We start from the raw sequence: 24,994 nt of genomic DNA on the forward strand, positions 1-24,994 counted from the left end.
GGAATTTTCAAAGCCAAATATTTAAAAATATGAAACAGAGTAGGACGGTTGTGAGCTAAATCTCAAAAGCACAGATTTAACTGGAATCTGAAATCAAAGGGTAAACAATGAGTCTTCAGTTCTAAATTTAAAGCCCTTGGTAATATATGCTAAATAAGATGTACTGCCACTCATGAATACTATATACAGAAACATGGAGCACCAGAATAGAGATGGTACAGCCATGCAGGGGGAAAAAAAAAATCTATTATTAAACTAATATTAAAAAGGTGATACATTAAAACGTATGTTTTTTTTAAACTCACTCACTTGTGACCAATCTCATGTGCAATGGTAAAAGCTGAACCTAGGCCAATGTCTTCATTAATGCTGCAGCTCCTTTCAGGCTCACACATTCCAGCCACAGAGGCCAAGCCTGAATAAACAGAAGGAGACACAAAGGGTCATGCCAAGGTGTTTCAGTCTTAAAAGCCCTAGTTATAAATGCCTGGATTCTTTTTAATAACCTCTATGCACAGAAGGAGCAGTTGGCAAAAGGTTAACTTTCTAGTCATTTGCAAAATCACTGGGGGGAATTTCACTTTGCCGGCTAGACATTAATATTTTTTGAACTGCAGTCAGTGCTGGAAAATGTCTAGACTAGGGGTTAGATTTATAAATTTTACTTCTGGTAACTTGGGACCACCTAGTAACTTGAGCCAGGAGAGGGAATTCAAGAAAGCATTTCTATTTTAACATTCTTGAGCCTGAAGAAAGCAAAATGTATCCACATTATTTTTCTAAAGAAATCTGTTTAAGTTTAGTGGGTTCATAAAAACATACAAGCAACTTTTTTAGCTATGAAAAGCCCCACATGGAATGTTAAAAAAATTAAAAAAACAAAACTGAATGCATCAATGAAGAGAGAGGAGACATGTTAATAACAAGCATTCATTTAACCATGGAAGTCTTTTCCATTTATCACCCATCATCTTCTGGATTTAAAACCTTATTGTATTACAAGCACTTTTAAAAACTTTGTTTAGAGAGAGACCACCACTGGCATTTACAGAATATGGCTCTTCCATATCTTACACATTCTTCAGCAACAGATTATCACACAACAAACTGCAGTCATAATTTAGTGCCACCAGAGAAAGCTCTAAACATCAGATTAATTTAATGTATTCATCCCTAGAGTTTCTTATCTGAAAGAAGCAGTAATCCTTTCTTTAAGGAAATTACCTGCTCCATTAACTACACTGTAACAAAAAAATTACTGGAAAAAGTGTAACTCTGGTTGGGAGGTGGGGGGAATGGGCAGGGAGGGGGGAAAAGAGAAATCATACTCTTTACATGAGCAGGAACTTCCAATTATTCTGTTTGGACTAACAGTAAGCAAGTAGTAAGATAACAAGTGCTTTCTGTTTGTGTCAACATTAGCAAGTAATTTGGAGCTATAGGAGTGGATCAGCACAGTGAAGCACTGATACTGAGGCTCCTTACATACCTTTATAAGTGGGTTGGACACTCTACTTTGGACTAGTTTAATCCTGTAGGCTGAACATATTCACTACACATGTGGTTCAAAGCTTTCTAAAGGGAAAAAATATTACAGGGTATCAGCCCGTGTAGTGACATAGACCTTAATGTCTCCTGTTAGGCACATATGGAGCATTTGGAGAGTACGTGTTCTGACTTAGTTTTCTCCAAAACAAATCTACTTTGCACAAACTGAAACTACTCTGAAACCAAACTGACATGGGCAAAAGGTGACAATGTGTGTCTGTAGAATTTGCATCAAAACACTGCTACTGCTATAAACAAATCATTAGTGTAGACACACCCACTAAGGAAAGAATATAACATCAGAAGAAAAAAGACTATCCATGGAGAAAAATCTGCGTATTTTTTGCAGTGTGCAACCTGTAGAAAATAAAATAATTACAGTTCACCTATGCTATTCTAATTGAGTAGGACATTCTGAAGACAACATGGCAATACTTATATACTGCCATGTTCCCCTGCAAAGTCCACCACATTTGAGTGATAACATCATCTCTATCTTCAGACCTTATAACTGAGCACCTGCTTCAGTGACTTACAGGACCAGATTAATATAATTCCATACTATGCTTGCAGAAAGTGACAGAGATCAAGTCAAGAACTCGGTCTATGGCTCAGATTTAAAAAACGAGCTGTCCTTCACTGGAGCCACAGACGTGCTGCAAAGACACCTGAGGTCTACTTTTTCTAAGAGGTTCCATGAAAGATTCCCTGCTTTAGGAAACTGGAATAGGAGAGAGATGTCTATGCCACATGAAATCCTTTACTTCTGTTTCTTCCTAGAATACCAATGATTCAGGTTTCTTTTGACCTTTTGAGACCTCTCTGAGACTTTTGTTCATAGACTCCTTAAATGTATGCTTTAGTTACTGGAGGTCAGTGGGACTTAAGCATATTAAATCCTTTGCAAAAGAGGGCCACAGGGCCTTGTCTCCTCTCCAATTCAATGCCTATAATGCAAATAAATTGTCATGGTTGTGTTGCCAAGGGTCCTATAACACTGAGTTGGAACTGATACCATATGTGATTTTTATTTAAAAAATCAAGCCTTTTGTTTAATAAAACATTTGCCAAAGTCTATCCTCTGCTATGCTGGATTCAAGTGAAGCAGAATTTGCCCTTATGCCAAAGTCTGATACAGTAAGAACTAGCACACTAATGATCTGTGTTAAAAATATCACGTAAAAATATCAAATAGTTCGTGTGTGAATGTACGCTCTTTCAAACTTCCTTCTTTTTAACACTTGCAAAGACAATTCTGTGACATCAATACAGACAGTCTCTTCAGTTTTGTGTCCTCCACACAGATGTCAAAGAAAATCAGTTACATTTAGAAATTCATCAGCATCATTTGACTTTTACTAAAACATGCTGTGGATATTGTTTATATTTACAGCAGGCAAAATTCTGGTACCTTTCCCCATGTAAACTACATCGCTGTGCCAGAAGCGTCATGCTGACTTGAGCAGGACTTGTAGAAAAATTAACATGAGTTAAGGCTATCAAAGCATACAGTAATACAGGGAAAGACAAAGCAGATACAATTATGAGCTCTGATTGAGAAAAGTATTAATAATCTGAATGAGTCGAATTAGAATTGCATCTTTAATTATTTCTGAGAAAGAGGCTTATGAAAGGATGCAAACTGAAAAAAAATATAAATAAATGTTGCATTGAATAATGTTTCTTTCATATATTAAAGCACTATTAAACGTAATAACTATACTATAGTAAATAACTTTTGTTGATAAATTTAGGAGAGAACAATAGCTCTCCATCCTGCACCTAAGGTTGCTATGTGTGCTTCTCCATTGTCAAAGCATCATTTTACAGAGTTTCAATGTTACTGTAATTTATATCACTGTGATATTTTTCTCTAAGTCTGTGAAAGGAACAATCTGAAGCTGTATTCTCTGTGTACAACACAGCAACAGGGTAAACCTCAAAGTCTGTTTCTTTTGTGAGGGTTTTTTTGGTTGGTTGGTTGGTTTGGGTTTTAACTTTCCTGAAGTCTTTGACTTGTGTTTTTTTAACCAGATCATGGAGACAGATTAAATGGAAATACACAGCAAGTTCTCTTCTGTAAGAAGTTTGAGTCATCTGCTAGGTTTTATCAGAACTAAAGCTATCAGAGAAGAAATACACAGCAGCAGCTCACTTACTTTGAACTTCCAGCAATGTATCAAAGCCAAAACCCACCTAGGTTACCTTTTGTTTTTCATGTTTATAAAACAGCAAAATTTTGGAAGAATAAACTTAAAAAGATCTAATCAGTCAACAAATCAATAGCTGAGTATAAAGCAAGGAAACAGCAAATACAAGCTGATGTTTCTCTTTATAATCTTACCCAGTGTTCCACAAGGCTTGTTTTTATAAGTGCAGATATCATATCTGTTAAGGAGAAAAAAAAAGTAGATAAAATATGTCAGAAAATCAAATTTGTAAGATATTTTGTGTATTTATCATGTATCTGTATCACAGTTCAAGTTGTCAGACCACAATCAGCTTAATTATGTGCAGCCAGCTGGTGTCGGCATTTTCTACACTCTGGTGTAAACCACAAGCTGCAGTACACTCACAGCCGCTGGCCTCAGGCCAGTGGGACACCTGCCAGTAAGAAAAAAATGGTTAAAGTGGATCTTTGTAATCACCGGCTCCATAAAGCAGTCTACCATGCTGTTACGAAGTTACAGCAGCATGCCTACAGAATGCTACTGATTCAAAACACTGAACTTTTACTTTTTTAACATAATTGGAATCCTCTTACAGTCTCACACTTATCAACTAAACAATATTAATTGTAACTCCTAGTATTTAAACTTTGATTCTAATTAAAAACTATAACTCTCAATTATTACACCAACAATTATATTAAAAAAGATCTTATGAACTGCCATTATAGTTCCCTTCCCATTATCTTCCCATGATTATATGTCTTAAGAGTATACTCTAACAAACTAAAATGAAAAACATTTTTACAAAAAGCTAAATAATTACATTAAAGGAGACTTTTCATCACTTTAGAAACAATCCTTTAAATACAGAAGCTCAAGTGGGTTTTTGTGTAGTTAACATTTTAAGTATTTGGAGCTGAAAATGGAATTAAAATGCTTTCTGCAGCATAGCTAATAATAGCAGCATTCATGCAGCAGTCAATTCATTAATTACACCTTCATATTTTGAATATGCAATCTGATGATATGGCTAGTGATACAAGAACACTCCTACAATTCCTTTGATTTTCAAGGATTTATACTGATTTCCCTGCAGTATGTTTCAGAATAATTTTTATTCTTTTGAATAGTGAGTGAAAACAAAGATGAAAAGATACCATCTTTATGTTTTAATTTTTAACCCAAATAGTTACTCATTTCAGGCCACCAGACATTTCTCTTTAAAATAACCTAAGGACCGTTATCATGTAGGAGTCTGATCAAGAGATATATACCTTTCAGTACTAAAAGAGTTAAGGTCTGCCTGTAAGCCAAATCCATGGACAAAATAACAAAGCTGAAAATTTGGAACAAATCCAGTAAACTCTCTGTGCATGTAGACTGCTGTGACCACATGGAATTCCTGTGATTTTTAAAGGTACTGAGTGTGGAGCAGTTTGTGGGATTAAGTTCTGATTTTGTACTCAAAAGTTCACATACACTGATCTCATCAAGGGCATTCAAACTTTGCCATCCTATATGCACATAAAGCTCTCACTTATTTCCCATTTGCTGTTTGGAGAGGGGGAGGAAATCAAATCAGCAGTCACATAAAATGTGTTGGATTATAATCAGGTTTTGTATGTTACAAAGCTTTAAGATGACACAGATACAGAGAGAAAGAAAGATTTTTACTGAGTATTTCCTGCCTCTTACATGTCTAAGGAAGCAAACTTGTTATTTCTGCATTTAGGATGGAGCCTGAACCTAATCCTATTGAAATTCATGCAAAATTATTCCTTAAAGAAGGCAAACAGGGCTCAGGCTTATTTAGGGAGAAAACCCAAACTTGCTCGATTTCTTTAAAATGTAGTTCAGGACTCAACACAAGGAAGTCTGTGCAATACACAGAAATTATTGGTCTTCAAATGGTTTTAATATCCAGTGCTAACAGGAAGAAAAACAATTAAAGGCATAAATCCTTAGATAAAATGGATACTTAAGAAGAAACCCAGTTCCACTAAACTCAAGTAAAATGTTGTCACTGATTTCAGCAGAGCTGAAAATTTGCCCTTGCGGCCCAAATCTGCTTACTCTCATGCAGGTATGAATCTGAAGTTACTCCTCATATTCAGTTCAGTTTCACAAGGAACTGTGATAGGAGAGAATGATATGAATGAAGTCCATTTTTCCTGTCATATTTTTGAAAAACAAAGACCATGGTATCCTTCTGTTTATGCTGGGTAGCGAGTGTTCTTCATTATGTATAGCCTAGCATTTGTAAGAAAACATGACGATAATGAAACTTAAATTAGATAATAAAACCAAGGAAAATATTGTTTTATTTTCCAAAACACTAATTATTTTTGCAAGAACATACCCAGGTAGTAATGTATTCTAATTATGGCTTCATTAAATATTCAAATTTTATAGGCAATAATTAATTTCCTGTAAGGAGCGTTCATACACTCTCTTACGCCTCCGTTTAACAGAAAAAAAACCTAAGTTTTCAATGTCCAATGATTTACTTTACCTACATCACCTTCAAGTTCCATTTTTTCATTTTTTTCCTTTCATATGGATGGTTTCTGCTTGTGGTTTGTTTGAAAGCTTTTACCATTTTTATGTATCAAACTGCTCAATTCCATCATTTGCTTCTCTATACAATTTAACCAAATCAGCCTAACTTGCCTATTATGTTTTTGACACCACTTCCTCTAATTTTATTTTGAATTTCCAAGGAATCCATTTAATCCACAGATGTTGGGTTCCAAAATGCAGAAGACTACAAAGTCAATACTTGCCAGAGAGTAGCTTCAAGCCAAGAAACCCTGAAATGACAAATCACGCAGATTATCCATGACATTAGATTGGTCTAACTGCTATTTTTTAAAAAAACAAAATCAACCAACCAACCAACACCACCACAAACATGAAGATGGGTCATAGTTGTCACCAGGACCTTAATAAATACTTCAGGAGCCAAAGATAACCAAAAGGTAAATTCTCAAGCCAACATTATCTCAACGAACCATTAAAAATGATAACAACATTCACAAGAGTTATGCAAAAATGCAGTTTGCAAGATGTGAATACATTTTCTTTTTGATTCACTGACAGAATGTGTAAGAGAGCCAACACAGAAAATCTGAATGTAAGAATACAGATATGCAGGTTGTAAAAATCCTCAGGATGAGATGGCAGCCTGACCATTTTGAGACAGCCAAGGAAATCCTTTGCCCAACTTGGAAGAGAAGATCATATGCCTCCTAATAAAGTGGGTCCATATATCCTTGAAATGTGACCAGGCTGGGGAAGTGGAATGTGGAAAGAGGTATGAGGCAAGATCGTTAATTACGTGTCCATTCCTGCCCTGAATGGATCAGAAGTCATTTGATGAGGCAGATGGGGAAGAGGTCTGGGACTTCTGGGCACACCTGCAGGCTGCTCAAGAGCCACATCAGACAGGTGGGAAATGCACGATGGATGTACAGCTGTCACTGACAACTCTGACTGACAGATCAGCCAGACGGAAACTGCAGAGATAGACTATTATCAGTTCAACACGATGGTCAAGAATTGGAGCAGCAATAGCCTCCTGTCATGCCATGAATCAGACAGCAAGTGTTAGTGTGTCCTCCAAGGGCACTTAAAAGGAAAAATTTCTAGTCTTTTTTGCCAGGATATGAGCATGCCTCATGCTAAATTATACATGTATACCACTGAATTAAAAAGTGAAAAGGACCACACTCCTGGACACTGAAATTCTATTATCTGTATTATCAAACTGTTTTAAACATTCATGAAATTGTTAAAAAAAAAGTTCCTTGCACAGATTTGGCTCATGACAACAACTACTCTCAAAGAATTCCCAGGAAAAGTTCAGAAGGTGGCCACACATAATTATGAGCCTGCAAAACATACGAAGCTACTCTGTCCTTGAGAAGTCAGCCTTATAGCGTGGACACAAAAAGTTCTGTGCCAGCAGTGCTCAGTGCAAGAAAAAAGTCACTGACATGTTTATTTAATTTATTAGTATAGATGTAAGCTACAGACTACCTCTTGAAGAAGTCTCACTCATCTGCAACTCTGACTTGCAGAAAAATCCCTTTCCTTTGCAAATCTGATGAGTAGTATGATCCTGATCATTTGAGTAGAACACTTAAGTCAAATACATAAGAAAGACTAGTTTTCTGTAAATACTGTAAGCACTGCTCAATCTTGTCAGATATGCTATTTGCAGCTACAGCCCATCCCAGACACCTTAGAGGAAGACAAACATTTCTCTCCCATCTAGCTGTACACTGCAGGGAGAGAAGAGAGGATTCTTCCTGATCCCTGCAACCTGTCAGCTTGCGGGGCTAATGCAGGTAATCATGCAACCATGAAGTTCACACAGAGCTCTATGTAGGCAAGTGTGTTCCCTTATTTAAAAAAGGGGGGGAGAGAGAAAGAGAGAGAGATACAAATTCACAGGGATGTTGTTACGCCTTTAACAGCAAAGTTGAGTCCCTCTGTCCCAGTACAGGTCTCTTTCATGCTGAATTTTTTTTTTAATTTCTTTTTATTGTGGTTTAACCCCAGCCAGCAACTATGCACCACACAGCCGCTCACTCACTCCCCCCCAGTGGGGTGGGGGAGAGAATTGGAAGGGTGAAAGTCAGACAACTCCTGGGTTGAGATAAGAACAGTTTAATAATAGAAGTAAAATGAAATAGAATGGTGGTAGTAGTAGTAGTAGTAGTAATAATAATAATATAATACAATAATAATATACAAAGCAAGTGATACATGACACAATTGCTCACCACCCACTGACTGATGCCCAGCCTGTTCCCGAGCAGCAGTCCCTTCCCCCCGCCCCTGGCCAACTCGCCCCAGTTATATACTGGGCATGACGTCATACGGTATGGCATAGCCCTTTGGCCGGTCTCGGTCAGCTGTCCTGGCTGTGCCCCCTCCCAGCTCCTTGTGCACCCCTCAGAGCATGGGACACTGAAAAGTCCTTGACTGGTGTAAGCACTACTTAGCAACAACTAAAACATCAGTGTGTTATCAACATTATTCTCATACTAAATCCAAAACACAGCACTACACCAGCTACTAGGAAGAAAGTTAACTCTATCCCAGCTGAAACCAGGACACTTTTAAAACAGATTAATAAATTGAACTTTATCAGCATCGCACCACTACACTGTGGCCTTTCTGCCAGCTTCCTTTGAGCTCTAGGGCTTTTTAAACTTTCTAAAGCATGTATATTACAATTCAAAAAGTTGTTCTCATAGTGGTATTAACAGTAGTAGATACAAAGACAAAATTAACTACTTCTTCTTACATGTTACTGTGTATTTATACATTCAGAGTTAACACTGCCCTTTTCACCAGTCTGATCATGTGAAATGGCCCACTACAGGAAAAGAATCTCTATAAAGCACAGTTATTACTAGCTGTATGTTACTGGAAATATCTACTGTGCCAGAAAGAAGGCCTATCTGCATCAATTTAACACTGAGATATAAATATACATGTAACAGGACTGGAAACATACATGAATACTAGCATGGGATACACTTTAAAGAATTTAACTAATCAACAAGAATAACCCACAGCATGTATTTTCTTTAAGTATGATAAATGAATAAAGCATGAAAACTCTTATTAGTAATGCAAACTGTTCAAAACCACTATGAAACACAAGCTACTTACTTACAAGCACATAAACCTACTCTAAAATTACCTGAAAGCTACCAATATGCCTGAGTAATATTTGAGATAGATACTGACAGAAATAAGTGAGGCTTTTGAAGGAATATTTCTTAGTGGAAAAGAGTTTAGGAAACAAAAAATATAATCACAGCAAATTGCTGAGGAAAAACCCACCAAGATGGCTGGAATATAAACGTAAGAAGTACACGAATATAAGAAAATTCAGGCTAGACAAAACTGTCAAATAGGTGATTTTTGGACATAAAGCTTTTCATAACTTTGAGACAGCTCAGCAGGTACTTCATATATATAATACTACAGGATTTGCCAATTAACCTGCTTGAAAAGGTTGTCAGAAAACAAAATAAAGCCTAAGAACTGGTTCTGTCCTGACTAAGAGGAAACAGAGCTAACTACTATAAATTATTAAGAGCTCATTTTTATGGAACATATCCAAATATGTTATCTCTGAAAAGAAGGTTTTATTTTTCACTTGTTTTAAACCAAATTATACTCTTTGACACTTGCTTTTTATTATTGTAGGTTTTGACAATAAGCTATTCAAATATGGACTGTCCTTTTCATACACCCTTGCTCAACAATAAACATAAAGGGTTCATTAGAATTTGATCTTTTTTACTTTTTATTCTTCATGCTATGCAACATGATTTATCTCTGCACCCAATCTGTCTCATATTTGAATAACTGTTAAAAGACTAGACCCCAAAAACCCCTATTTAAAAAAATTAAGTTAACCTAGTTCCAACACCTACAACTATAAAGTGAACCACTGCTGAATCAAACTGAAATCTCAGACCTCCCTTAAAGGGATCAAAAACCTCAAGCTATCTGACAATTCCAACTCTTATTTCTAAATTATGGAAAACAAAAATGAAAAAACAGTGAGCAGCTTGTAGTTTCACCATATTCTTTTGCTTACATATACTTGGCTATGATTAAAAAGTGGTTTTTTTGCAAGTGCAGACAATGTCACTAATGGTAGAGAATTGTGTGGGAAAATAGTTATAAAACAAATACTGACTTTTGGTCAGTTTTTATAAAAAGCTTTGTATCACAGTTCTTCAACAGTTCATCACTCTTAAGATAACTTGGTAATTCATTAGATTTGCACAGGCTACAAACAGCAATACTCTTTATAACACAGTACTTTTTGATGTCTTTCTAAAAGCTTTACTAGAGCATATCCTTAGCCTTACAGAAAGTGGTACACCGCAACAGCATTCTGCCTTAAAATAAAGTACACGTCTTATTTGGTTTCTTCCTCAAAAACCTCAAACCAAAAAGAGCTATTTAAACCAAGGAAGGAAAAGCATAATATACATGTTACACATCACTCAACAGAAATAGCTTTTTCTATTATTATTTTTCCATGTCTTTAAAACTGCCATAGACAACCAAAGTCTGGCTCTATTGGACCTTCTTATGATACTTAGCTTGGGTGGATAAATGAAGTTCTCAGGTACAGCTAGAAAAACTATTACTGCTATAAGTTCTAATTTTTCTGATTTATATGAAAAGAAATACTTCAAATAATTGCACTGTAGATGAAACATTTCCATACTACCTTTTCTAAACTGCAAATGCAGTCAGAACAGTAAAAATAAACTCCATTCTGAAACAATTTTTTTAATGCTGTCATTTGTCTTCATCAGTTTGGGCAATGTAACATTAGAATAGCAGTTGCAAATTTACCATGATCAGCAGTATTATCAATGTACTTAGGACAGATGTACAAAGCTGATTTTGAGATAATGATTTAATAAAAGATTCTCTCAACGCAAATTCCACCCCTAGAGTGTCTAAAAAAATTTTCAACTAAGTTAATGAAAAATACATCAACAGACACGTTTTTCTTCAATACTACGTTGATACGTCATGCAAGCATATTGCAGAGCTATTGCAAAAGATACTAATTACATGAAAATAGAGGACTTCACAGATGAGTTTGTAAACTAAAATAGTTCTAAAGACAAGGTGAAGACCCTCAGCTTGAAACATAACCTAGGTCATGATACACCATTCCAAATCACTGATAAAAAGTCATCATACCAAAGATCAGAGGATTAGCCTTAAAATCTTGTTATTTTGAGGAAATAATATATTCGGGCTTTTTAGTCATCTTCTGCTTTCTAAGACTATCTGTATTTATCTACATTTTGGGCACTTTTCATGGTGTATTCTACAGCCATCCAGACTAAAAGCTTCCTTTTCCAATGTAAGCGATGATCCTCATAGAGAAACATGTCCTTACCAGCTACAGCAATGAGAAGAGAATGAAGTAAGGGAAGGTACAGAATAACAAGTGCTACAAACAGTTAGATCATGATCTAGTTAAGTATCCAAGACAGACACCTACAGAAACTTAGAAGAACAATGTCAGTATTCTGCTAGTACTAAAAAAATGACTTAAACAGGATTAATACTGCTGACTCGTTCAGATATGACACTTATCACAGAGCAATCCTTGCTCCTAAGAAAGTACTATCAAGTGGATTAAAATTAGGTAGCATAAAAATACCAATAATTCCTTGCTGTCCGCTGACATATTGTTAACATCATTTGAAACTCCGGAAACAACAGAATACTTCCCTTCCCCATGTTGTTCTTCTAATCAGAACCTTTCTGTAGACCATACAGGACTACAAAGTAAGAAAGTATCAGCTCAATCACAACATCATGAAGGCAAATGAACATTGTACAAACTCATTAGACAATTTCAGTTGACAATGTAGACTCTAGAATTACTCTAGAGACAGCTTTATAAGCAAACTCTAGCACTGAAGAAACAGCCAGGCACTTGTGGTTCCAAAGCCTGCCCCTTGCAGACCGTGAACTAGCAATGACACTTCACTCTGCCCTGCCTTGATTTCTCCATCATTAGAAGTTCTCTTCCTTTTTTCTATTCTGTATCCAACATGTACAGGCTTGCTGCTCAAACTCATTCCTCCCTCCTCCATGTATTTTCTTTTGTGATCCTCAGTGAACTAAGTTCTAGCAGAGTTCTCTCTCCACAGCTTTAAGATTATCAAAGATTGACTGATGGCTCCAGCTATTGTCAATGAGCTTATACAAATAGGCCTATCCTACTATAAACATAATTTTGAGGGATATCCACATGGCAGTCATAGCAGCATCAACAGGCTCAGCCTAGGGTAGCCACCCAAAGATTTATCTTGCTTCTTTCCATTCTTACACCCTGCACCGAGTTCCGTGCTTCTGCATTTAACACCAGCATGTAAGCTAACTAAAGAGGTTTGACTGAGTCTTCAGTATATTGGAATCACTTTACTGATAGCAATACAGACAGCGTAAGCCATCATATAGAAGGAGCTCCAGGCCTTCTAGCAGTTGTAGTCCAATCTTAGATGAATCCATCCTTCTTCTTCAGAACATGTTAATTCTATTTCAAGCTAGGCTTTAGGTCCCCTTCAACACTGAGACTCCTCAACCAGGCATCTTTCAACAAAATCAGTAAAAACCCTTTATCTGGATAAACCATATGTAGATTTCAAAACTGTAAAAATTTGAAAAGTAATTATGATAGTAAGGCACAAAGCTTGCAAGCTGGAGACTGTGAACCCATAAAAATAATCAGAGAGTTTAAATCTAGCAAAACTACAAGGAGTGTTTCAAAACTTGTCTGTGGCATGTCTAATTTTCTTTCCATAGGATACCTCTGGATTCACAGCAAAAATTGTTATACTAGCGCATCAGAAATGTAGAGCTACCTACCTGAGTGACAATTGTGACTTCGTTACCATTCAGCATTTGCACTATCATAACATAGGTCATGCTTAACCTGCCGTATTCTGTTCCTTAAAAGTGATTCCATAGTTTTATTGTATTTGCAGTACTGAGCAAAAATATAGATAGAGTTAGTTACACAGATGTGATTAACTAAAGCTGGCCTAGGGAACAGAACAGAAATTTCTGCATATCTTCTCCAAGTACATTGCTAATAATTTTTCTATCAGTGTATTCGGGAAAAGTCTGGCAACTGATACATAAAGCCTTTGTTCAAAGGACATTCACTCAGAGCAGCTCAAGCAGCTTGCAGGGCAATGCTTTTTTAGAGTGCGCTAATGCAACAAAGTCTGGGAAAAAGGAAGACTAGCAAAACTAATTACATAGGCGTGGTTGGGGGCATCCTGCCATACAGCAGAAAATATTATGCTAAACCATTTATAGGAAGCCACTAGTCTAGACCTTTGGCAGGAGGGAAACACAGCTAGCAGCTATGATTACTAACCAAGTTTTAGTTCTGTTGTACAGAAATAAATGAGATAAATTATAGCAGTGACATACTGCAAATATCTTTTTAAGTTTTGCTGTGGATATGGCCTTTCCTCCTTTTCTAACTTTCTGAGTATTTTAAATAATTAGTTCACAAGTCTCTCAGAAGATCATGCGTGTCTTTATACACAAAATGTCCACTTTATCTGCCCTTACTCATACTGTATACAGGATAAACGCTTGGTACTTGAGGTAGGTTGTAAAGAGTAACAGTTCATTAGGATGACAGACCACACCTGGTATAAAAATAAGAACGTAAGAATTGCAACATGGGCCAGACCAAAGATTCCACTATCCCAGTACCATGCCTTCATGATGATCTAAGAGAATGCCCAAGAAAGAATAACACCAGTGCAAGTATAAAATGGCAATTACCCTAATACTCTACCAACTTCAACTATTTTTGGCTCAGATTTTTTGAGACAGATGTGTTTCTGGGTATTTAGTAACTCTCAATGGATTTTTCTTCTGTGAACTTGCCTAGCCAACCTTTCAACCTATGCACAGGTCCAGCTTCCATAAAGTGACTTGCCAAGGAGCTTCAACATCAGCTAACTCTTGCATAAAGGGCTGCCTCCCTTCTCCTTGTTTTGAGCCTCTCTTTTGCTAAGTTTACTGGGCAGCCTCTAGTTCTTATACTCAAAGATGCAATGAATGATTGTTCCTTATTTATGCCCTCCATATAATCTGTAACTTTGTAGATCACTGTAATATTCTCCCAGATTTCACTTGTCCAAAATTTGACTCCGCTAAGTAAGAGAGTCCTCAACTTAGTCATTCCTGGTAAAGAAGGTCATGTATTTTTTTGATCATCCTTGCTTCTCTTTTCCAATTCTCCTAAGACCTTTTGAGATAAGAATGCCAGAATGACACAAACTATTCAAGATGTAGGCATATCACACCCAGTTTACTCAATGGCATAATAAGGTTCTTTATTCTTTTCCCCATAACTGTTAATACTTAATTTGCTGGATTAACAACGTATATTTTACATGTAGCCCAAATCTTTTCAGTAAAATCGTAATATTATCAAATAATAGAATCAAAAGAGGAAAGAAGATAAGTGATTATTTTCTGTTGCTTCTGGTTGATATTTTTCAAAAATTTCTGAGAAAAAGGATTGAAAACTCTGTACTGTTACAACTTATTTTTCCTGAACATGATGAGAACAATAAGCCCTGTGCTTGGGCCCAATTAACAATCACAAAGTATTTGGGTAATCACAGAGTTGTGTTTACACAGAACTAAATTTCGGTAGCTTAATGCAGTAATTAAAAGCTTCTTCAGTCAACGGAATAAAATCTATTTGCTGAGGTTTTTTTAAGGTCACGAAGAAAGACAATCACCCCATTCAAATGATTTTTAACTCTTAGTAGTATCAAAAGGAATTTTTGTTTTAGCAGCAAAATAATCTATTTTACAAGTTTAATGTTTATTTCTATAAGCGCGTATTACGATAAATTACAATAAAAGATTCCTCCTCTTCAAGAAATGACAGCAACTAATTTGATTGCCAGTGCTTAAAGAATGATACAAAGCCAATCAAGTGCTAGACATCTGTGGTAGTTCTCCAGATGACATGCATAAGTTCTATCAAACAGGCCACTGCTGTGTTCTACAGCTAACAAATTTTGAAGCTAACGGATTTTGTGGACTGCCTGTGAACTGGGAAGAGAAATGCACGGAGAAGAGAAATGCATAGAGAATGAAATGGTGGCAGAAGCAATGTCTGTAACAAACCTAAGTTTAAAAGAAGTGAACAGAGAATAAGTCTACAAGAAGAACAACATGACTGAGATCTTGTCCAAGTTTGTGAGAGTGCATTGACCCAAAGGTCCTGTCGTGTTAGGACTTAATTTGGTTTTCTTTTTTTTTTTTTTTAAATGCACTGGCCAACAGAGTACCTGCACCTCAGACTGATCTCTGAAGTCTATGTGTATCAGAAAGTGCAACTCATGCATCCAATCCAGAACTGCATATAAATCTTTGTTTCATCTTCTTCTTCATACAACACACAGCCAGAAGAAATATTTGCTCTATTCACGACAAAAAAAGTCTGAATGGCATATATTATCATTTTCTGTCTAGCTTATTTTTTACAAATCATTTTAATAACGGCAACTAACTGTTGTGAATGAATGGCTGAATACCATGAGAACAGTAACTTATTTTACAGCAGTGGCTCTTCACAAACCACATTACTCTTATTGTGTAAGGATTGGGATTAGTCAACTGTGTCTATCCAGACTGTCTGCATGCATGTATACTTAGTTCCCCATACATTAAAGAATGTAAGAGTGGAGCAGGTGCAATTTATTTTAGTACTTCTGCCAATAAAGAATCACAGAAGGCTCAGTACTAGCTGAGAAAGAAAATGGGCTGCAGCAACAGCAATCTGTCTTGCAAAGGGATGTACCTGTCAGATTCCTTTCCCTACATATGAGTTCTTCAAACTAAGCTATTAATTCCATATTAAAACTACCTGATTGTCAAAAGGAATTCCTCACTGATTCCTTAGTTTTAACCTTCCATACATTATTCAAGTCTTAATTTTGTAAACTAGTCTTTCAAACCTAACCTGTCTTGAAGTGGGACAATAAATTCCTCTTCAAGTACATTTATTAGGCCCACTAAGCATTTACCCACTTTTTTTTTTTAAAAACAGTTGCAATTGTATTTCCAAAACTAGTTTTGTTTCCTCTACAAATGTTATGAAAGGATAATTCCATTATTTTTTGAATCGACAGACTACTCCTTTGTATTAAAAGTGACCTGAACTTATGTTTTTTATTTTTACCAGATACTGAATACTATCATGAGACTATTAAAATAATTATTCCCCCAAGTCTTATGAAGTTTTAAATGCTGAGCAGAAATTTTGACTGGCTACAAGAAGAACTTTTTTTCCCCATAAGGGTGTGTTGGGTTTGCATGGCAAGGTTTTGGTAGCAGCAGGGGTATAGGGGTGGCTTCTGTGAGAAGCTGCTAGAAGCTTCCCCCATGTCTGACAGAGCCAATGCCAGCCAGCTCCAAGATGGACCTGCTGCTGGCCAAGGCCAAGCCCATCAACAACAGTGGTACCGCTTATGTGATAACATATTTAAGAAGGGGAAAAAAAAACAAAACAGAACAATTGCAGCCGGAGAGAGGAGTGAGAATATGTGAGACGAACAACTCTGCAAACACCAAGGTCAGTAAAGAAGGAGGGGAGGAGGTGCTCCAGGTGCTGGAGCAGAGATTCCCCTGCAGTCTGTGGCAAAGACCATGGCGAGGCAGGCTGTCCCCCTGCAGCCCATGGAGATCCACGGTGCAGCACATATCCATCTGCAGCCCATGGAGGACCCTGTGCTGGAGCAGGTGGATGCCCGAAGGAGTCTGTGACCCTGTGGGAAGCCCATGCTGGAGCAGGCTCCTGGAAGGACCTGTGGACCCGTGGAGAGAGGACCCCACACTGGAGCAGATTTGCTGGCAGGACTTGCGACCCTGCAGGGGACCCACACTGGAGCAGTCTGTTCCTGAAGGACTGCACCCTGTGGAAGGGACCCATGCTGGAGCAGTTCATGAAGAACTGCAGCCCGTGGGAAGGACCCATGTTGGAGAAGTTCATGGAGGACTGTCTCCCGTGGGAGGGACCCCACGCTGGAGCAGGGGAAGAGTGTGAGGAGTCCTCCCCCTGAGGAGGAAGGAGCAGCAAAAGCAACATGTGTTGAACTGACCCCAACCCCCATTCCCTATCCCCCTGTGCTGCTGGTGGGGAGGAGGTAGAGAAATCACGAGCGAAGTTAAGCCCAGGAAGAAGAGAGGGGTGTGGGGAAGCTGTTTTAAGAATAAGTTTTTATTTCTCATTATCCTACTCCAATTTGATCAGTAATAAATTAAGCTAATTTCCCCAAGTTGAATCTGTTTTGCCCATGACGTTAACTGGTGAATGATCTCTCCCTGCCCTTATCTCGACCCACAAGCCTTTTGTTATATTTTCTCTCCCCTGTCCGGCTGAGGAGGGGGAGTGATAGAGCAGCTTTGGTGGGCACCTGGCATCCAGCCAGGGTCAACCCACCACAGAGGGCAGTCGCGCAGTAAAGGGGGTTGCCCAAACACATTTTGCAAGACTTGATTGGATAAAGCCTTGTGCAACCAGGTTTGATCTGATAGCTCACCCTGCTTAGCAGGGGACATTGGACTGAAGACCTCCAGAGGTCCCTTCCAACCTGAATCCCATAGATTCTAAGTAGGTGTTATCTGCAGATCTTCAAAATGTGTATTTAATAACCATGGAATAATAAAAATGACATTTTAATACAACTCTTCAGAATATTCATTGAAAAGGAAGGTAAATTACATACCCCAAATGGAAGCTTCATTACAGACATAGTTACTGTAGTCTAAATATTTTATCAATACAGAAATCAAGGGGAAAACATCTCCCTTCCCATCCACTCTGAGCTGGAACAGTCCTACATCTTACTAACAACTACACATGAAATCTCTTGAACCACATTCCCCAGTTAGTTGACTACTAAGTCTTAAGCACCTGACACTGTCCTGTAGAACACGTTCTCTTCTGCAATGCCAACACAACTGCCTAGAACACTAATCGTAAGAAATCCAAGAAGTTCAAGCTGAAAGAAAAGTAAGCATGCCTTATTTTTTCCAGCTCAGTAAGTTTTGGCAATTAATGTAGTTAAACCACTATAAATAAATGCAAGTAAGTACCATAAAATCTGTAAACAAGGAAAGTTTATTTTACATCTATTGGATAAAACATTTCTCTCAATTGTGGCTGAAAAATAGGGAGAATTTTATTGTTTTAAAATCACAAAATTATCTAATTACTTTGATCTATGCTAAGTTAGTGAATCGAAACACTTAACTTCCACCCAAATTATACAGAAATAAGGATCAACATAGAAGTTTAATAAAGTAAGGATGCTTGGAAAGATGTTGGATAACATGCAGAAAATACCAGTATTTGATTTTGTTCTCAATGTATTAACCATAATTTCTGTTCTGAAAAATAGTCTGGTTCTTAATTTGTTCAGGTTTAGTAACTTTAGTGTTTCTATTAATGTTAAGTGTGGCTTTATTCAATAAATACGAGTCATTTACAAATGTAAATACTTTAATCAAATTCCCACTTTGCATGGAAGAACTTGTAAAAGTCTAAAGCAAAAAATCTGAAGTAAAAAATTATTTTTTATTACTTAAAAATGTAAAAATATTAGATTAATAAATGTATTTAAGTTCTAGAGCTACTTAAAAGAATGCGCAGAAGTAGTTTCCTTGCAGTAACGCAGGGAGAGAGCAAATTCAGCAGTGCAAAGACTACAAAGAAGAGCCACACATTTCAGTGAAGTTACTACCCCTAGCATAGCACCATACTATTTAGAATCCCATTTTTAAAAAGGGTCACGTACAGGAACAAAGTTTTTCAGACTGCCAAACAATATGTTTAATTGACTCAAGACATAACCAAAAATAGAACTGCAAAACATCACAATCCTCCTGACCAATTGCATATCTTACTATTCTATTGTTTGCTGCTGATTTTCTTAACCACTAAATAATTAAGACTCTTAGCCAAAATATGACTAAAATGGAATAGCTTCAAAACCAATCTTGGTCAAAGACCCATAAACACTTTCATGGCTTAACAGATTGCATTTCACACATCTGAAAAATTCCTTAGTTTTGCTAGTGTTTGGAGTACAATTTCTTGTTCTTTAGTGTTTCCAAATATATTGTTCAGAATTGCATAATGTATTTCACTCCAGTTTGGCAGGTGGTTGAAAGTGCTCATAGGGTAGACATTTCTTCTGAAAGAATCTGGACAATGAGTATTTGTCAGCATTACTTATGACCTTGCAATTTTTAAGCAGGACTAACCGTCCTAAAATTACAATATAAGCAAATACCTTTCATTACAGCTAAATTAATGTGCAAGCTAAGGAACTGCCTGTACCTCTTCCTCCTTATTTATCCAATCACTTAGCACTCCTTTTTTCAAGCTGCCGAGAGTAATAAATGAGAGATTTGCCATGGGTCTGGCTGAAGCAGTGCGAAGGCCATCCAAATGCAACCTCACTGCTGTCCAAAGAGCCAGCTTAAAAGGTCTGGAAAAGAATCCCACTCATCTGGAAGCTGAATGTGATCAGCTCTATAAAATACCAAGTTCCACAGTTTTCAGACCACAACCTGAACAAAATGTTCAGAAACAACTAAAATAATGATAATACTATATTCAATAATGAACACTTGCTGCCCTAACATAATGTAACAAACACCAACAGCAGAGATTTGACTCCAACAGCAGCATTGGATAGTCATGAAGTATCATCCCTTCAGCAACTCAGTACAAAGCTGATTTTAAAACAAAGATTTGTAAATGGCCATATTGGAAAGAAATAATGAATTTTGGCAGTTTCTGTCCTTCTAGTTCTGACATTAAAGTACCTCTTCCTTCAAGATCATAACTGCGTAATTCTGAGCTTATTGACAATGAAAGATTAGCTGAGTCAGCTTAGTGTGTGACAAAACAGGACTAACTTGTAGTATCTTGCTGATACTTTGTAGTAAGTTGCTCATATGTCTAAACTATTACACACACTCTTACATTTCGCTGGCACCAGTGTTACTCTATGTAGGTATAGGAGTCTTCCCACAAAAATCATGTAGGTCAACATGCTCTTAAGACATCAAAACAAATCAACTGTAAGTCATTTAAGAACTACATCTCAACTTTGGAAAGAACGTAAACAACAAAACACATGAAAAAAATACTTTAGTTACATGATCTGAGTATTCTTCTTTCTCCACAGACCAAGGTCATGATTTGACAGTCCAGTTAGTCTTATAAAGAATCTAAAGCCATTACTAAAAGAGCTCTTAAGTTTCAGCATTCTTCAGTGAGTAACTAGCAAGGTTACATGAATTCCAGACTACCAAAATTACATCTCACTGCAAACCAGAAAAGTCTTACTGCCAATGCTTTAGAATTTTTTCTAAATGACAACAGATCAGAAGTTATCTCAATTCTTTGCAAATCACTTCTTGATCTTTTGATTTTTTTGGTAGAATTAGAAACAGGAAAAAAAATCAAAGACGTATCTGACTTGAAACAACACGGTATTTCAAGTTTTTCAGTTTCTACCTTTTAAGTATTCTTAACTGAATCTGTTATTCTTAAGAACTAATCATAACTTGGTTTTATAGGGGGGAAAAAAGTGTCCCCCTTTATCCACAGACCAGGTTCAGTACCTGTAATGCAACAGCAAGTATTTTCACAACACCCTTCCAAAACTGATGCAAGACACAGGTATCAAAGATCATTGATATGTTTGTGAAGTCTGATTGCTAAAAACAATGCCAGTCACTCTAACAACTTTTGTAATATGGACATGTATCTTCTTCTACCTAAAGAAATACTAATGATAAAGTTCAAGTTACCCACAAAGAATTGCCCTGAACGGTAACTATGTTCTGAGAGATAATACAAAAGCTTTCAATTCCAAATTATGAAAAAAAGTCACAATGATTGCTCATTAACTGAAAAATACACTGGTAAGTGCACATTTGTAGAAGCATCCTTTTTCTGCAGTATCTAGAACACAGTGTATCTTGCTAGCAGGCTGCAAACCACATGGACAAAGACTCAGGCTGCAGAGTAGCAGTAAATTGTCAAAATTCTGAATACTCATGTAGGTATCCATTCAAAACTACTATGGGCTTAAGCCATGGGGGCATTTTCAGGATAATCTGTTGGACCAGTAAGGCTTGGGCAAAACAGCAAGTAATTAACTATTATTTATTTCAAGTCACATGAAGATTGCTTAAGTTGTTTAGGAGAGAAGAAGAAAACAAGCAATTTGCTTCTAGAGAAAAAAAGTCCAGGTATATAAAAATCTAGAGAAAGACAGGTCTTCTACCATCCAATCTGGAGAACAACAGAGGTTGTGACTGGTAGTTCATTAAAAGAGCATTAAAACAACAAAGGACACTAAACAATAATTCTGCTTTCAAAGTCACCACAGAAAGAAATTTGATTCTGGGAGGATCTGCTCCTCAGTGCTCATCACCATATCACAGATCACGGATCACCAGCCCTGAGGGCAATGACAACTAATGGCTTTTACTAAAACCACCTATGGGTTGCTGGTTGAGAATGTATCACAGGTATCAAGACCAAAATGCCACAAAACATCAGAGGAACACATCTCAGTTGTAAATTGCATTCTGTTTGGGAGCCTGAAGAGGATTTATCTTTTCATTTTACCAGATCCACTTTTACACTTTTTAAAGAGTAAAACAAAATACAGGAGGAATAGCAGAAGATGCCTGTTCAGCATAAGCTAGCATTCTTCTCTGCTTTTGAGGAAGCTCTCACTGAATACTATGAAAAGCTTAAGATGGACTTCCCTGGTTTTAATGTCTTCTCAAAAAAAAGGGAAATAATACTTAGGATGTGTCCAATAATGCCACTTCAAACTGGTATCATAAAACGGAATGAACTGCAGCAAAAGAAGGGCAGACTTCAAAACCTGGTTCTTGTTTCCATCTGTAGGTAGCTAAACTCTCTTTACTGTGGAAACTAGAGAACAGGTATGAAGATGGTGTGGATATTGTTTTTCAATGACCCAGCTGCACAAAACCAGAAAAAAAACAGGACCACCTTAATCTGCTATATAGAAGGCTAAAAGAAAAAGCACAGGGTGTACAAATCTGTGGATCATATAAGAGTTCAGTGCCTCTGGCATAAGTAGTATGAATAATGAAAGAGATAGTGAAGCCTTATTTCCCTTGGTGCTATGGGTTCAGGGGACACAGACATCCACAGCATGGTATCAACAAAGGTACTGACAGTCAAAATTATAAGATTGTAGCTTTATATGACCCAAGCATATTGGCAGGAAAATTAAATTTCCAGAAGAATTTCAATAACATACACATGAAGAACATGTATTTAAAGACTCTATTTTACAGTTAAAGTGGTTTACTCGTGATTCGCATTTATGTCTGCAGCAGCAGAATTAGACCTTTAAAGCAGATAAGAAGCCATGGCAACAGATCCTGTTTTGATACTATAAGTACAGAGTACCAGCACAATTGCATGCCTTGAAGTCTCACATAAAATTCACTGAAAGGTAACTGATGGATAAGTTTTACACAAGGAATTTTCATCTTAGTATGAAAATAACTCTACTGAAGTCATAAGACCTAGTTATGAGGGTAAAGATTTGACAGTTAGGCCCTGTTAGGTGCAAGTTGGGGCGTAGAGGGTAGAGGAATGTATGCATGGGGGGATGTTACAACTATTTTAACACTAACACACACAACAGTTCAGAGAAAAAAAAAATATGTTATCCAGCAGCAGTAATAACCAAGATTGAGACAAACAAGAATGTAATAATTAAACAGAAATTTTGTCAGAATATGACAACTGATATTCTTGTTCTAACGAGCAGAAGCAATCATGATCAATTCTATCTTGTATTTAAAAAAGGGAACCTTCAATACAGATGACCTAGGCACCTTGGTGACTCAGGGGGAAGAGTGCCATCTACTGAGTCAATAACTTAATTATAATAAAACCAACAAATCACATATTTGTCACAAACAGGAAAGGAAGTTTGAAGTGATATTTAAAGAGTTTCCTACCTCCTATTAAAAAATCTAAAGCTTTTTTTTATTTTGAAATGTTACTGCAATTTATATGATAGGGATTCTATGTTTCTATACAAGTGAGCTAGTGTTTTAGCCAAATTAATACTTACGCCTAAAATGTTTCTGAAGGGCTTCTGATGCCTCTATTTCTAAGTAATTAGTTTCTAAAGGGAAGATGTCACTTTCTGAATATTCTGCCTCTTTAAAATCCCTCATAGTTGGACACAGAAACATGAAGATGCTCAAAATCACACATCAAATTATGTTTGGAAAAGTAGGACATTATTCCTTTTTTTTTTTTTCCCCCCCTCTTTTTAAAAGATTCTGGAATATGGGTTTAACTATATTAAAAGACAAAATATTAAAAAAGAAAAACATGAAGAACCAGTTACAGAAGATATTCTTAATTTACTTGACCTTTGGATTAACAAACTTGTTGATAATCAACTGCAACATATGAAAGCATACCTTTGCAGAAAAATTTAACTACTTCTAGAAATACGTACAGTGGTCAAAGAAAAGTATGTAACCCTTAAGCGTGTTCTGTCTCACTCTTTGCCAAATATAGAAGAATCTATAGATTCCAAATTTTTTAACTTAAATTGTAGAACACAATTGATTAGTTCTGGATGTTTGTGAACCAATTCCTGCAGTGCCCTCTATACATTTGCACAGTGTACAATACACATCTGAAATCTAGTCAGTGAAAATTATTAGAAATGGAGTGTAACCTGCACTGCCAATGTCTCTTTGAAAGGCATAGGTATATCCTAAATTTTGTTTTTAATTTACTCTCAGAAATTACCTCCTCTTTTTAAAATACTTGCTAATACACAAAAGCTATTTCAGTAAAGAGATTAATTAAAATAGAAAATCATCCTACCATACAAGCTCTAAAAAGGAGTATCTCTTCCTCCGTGATGTTTGTAAAGCCAATGTTTCCAAGGAGTGAACTGATACTATGGTTCCTATTCTGAAACATTTAAGACTGTATACAGAAAATGTGATTTTGTCACTAAGTGCCCCAAGCTGTTATACCACACAAAAATCAAACCTGTATTTCCACACAATACTCAGCAGTGAACAAGCAATACAGGGGGAAAAAAACACACAAGGGGGTAGAAAGTAATAATTTAGATTCTGCAAGCTTCTAGACATTAAAAAATAGCTCTTTCATATGGACAGTCCTTCCTTGTAGATAGTTTGCCTTCCACAAAGAACTGACAGTACAGTTATTGGAGGATCTGAGCAACCAGCTGGACGTGGAGCTTAGATACTACTACCTCTGACATGCCCTAATTGCTTACCAAAATCTGCTGTAGGATTTGACAATTTTAACTACTGCATATTCGACAGAATCACAATCTTACTTTCTTATTTGCCAGTAGTGTTTCTGAGAATAAGGAACTCAAAATAAAAAACCTTCCGTACTGGCAATTTAAAAAGCAGAAATACGCTTCAAAAATGCTTAGCCCTAGGCAGCTTTCATCAAGTTCAATGGAAGTGGAAACATCGAAAAATTTTACAAAACAGCATGGTATAGAGATACTTTATTTTTAAAAGCTTGGCTAGGAAATTTTCACATATTTACTATAAATACAGAATAGTACAACAATAAG

The 24,994-nt window shown here is 36.7% G+C and overlaps 1 protein-coding gene across 2 annotated transcripts in view; it reads right to left on the reverse strand.

Annotated features, from left to right (window-relative positions):
- Positions 1 to 24,994, reverse strand: part of ADAMTS6 (ADAM metallopeptidase with thrombospondin type 1 motif 6) — a 157,239-nt gene that overhangs the window by 93,198 nt on the left and 39,047 nt on the right. For both annotated transcript variants that reach the window (XM_087759851.1, XM_087759850.1), the window contains exons 8-9: positions 3,893 to 3,936; positions 310 to 415 (exon numbers count right to left, since the gene is read on the reverse strand). In XM_087759851.1, the coding sequence (XP_087615977.1) occupies positions 310 to 415; positions 3,893 to 3,936 (150 nt within the window). The remainder of the gene's footprint in view (positions 1 to 309; positions 416 to 3,892; positions 3,937 to 24,994) is intronic.

This window comes from Nipponia nippon, unplaced genomic scaffold, assembly GCF_047370975.1.
Source record: "Nipponia nippon isolate SJK-2023a ecotype South Korea unplaced genomic scaffold, ASM4737097v1 scaffold_20, whole genome shotgun sequence".
NCBI classification, from domain to species: Eukaryota; Metazoa; Chordata; class Aves; order Pelecaniformes; family Threskiornithidae; genus Nipponia; species Nipponia nippon.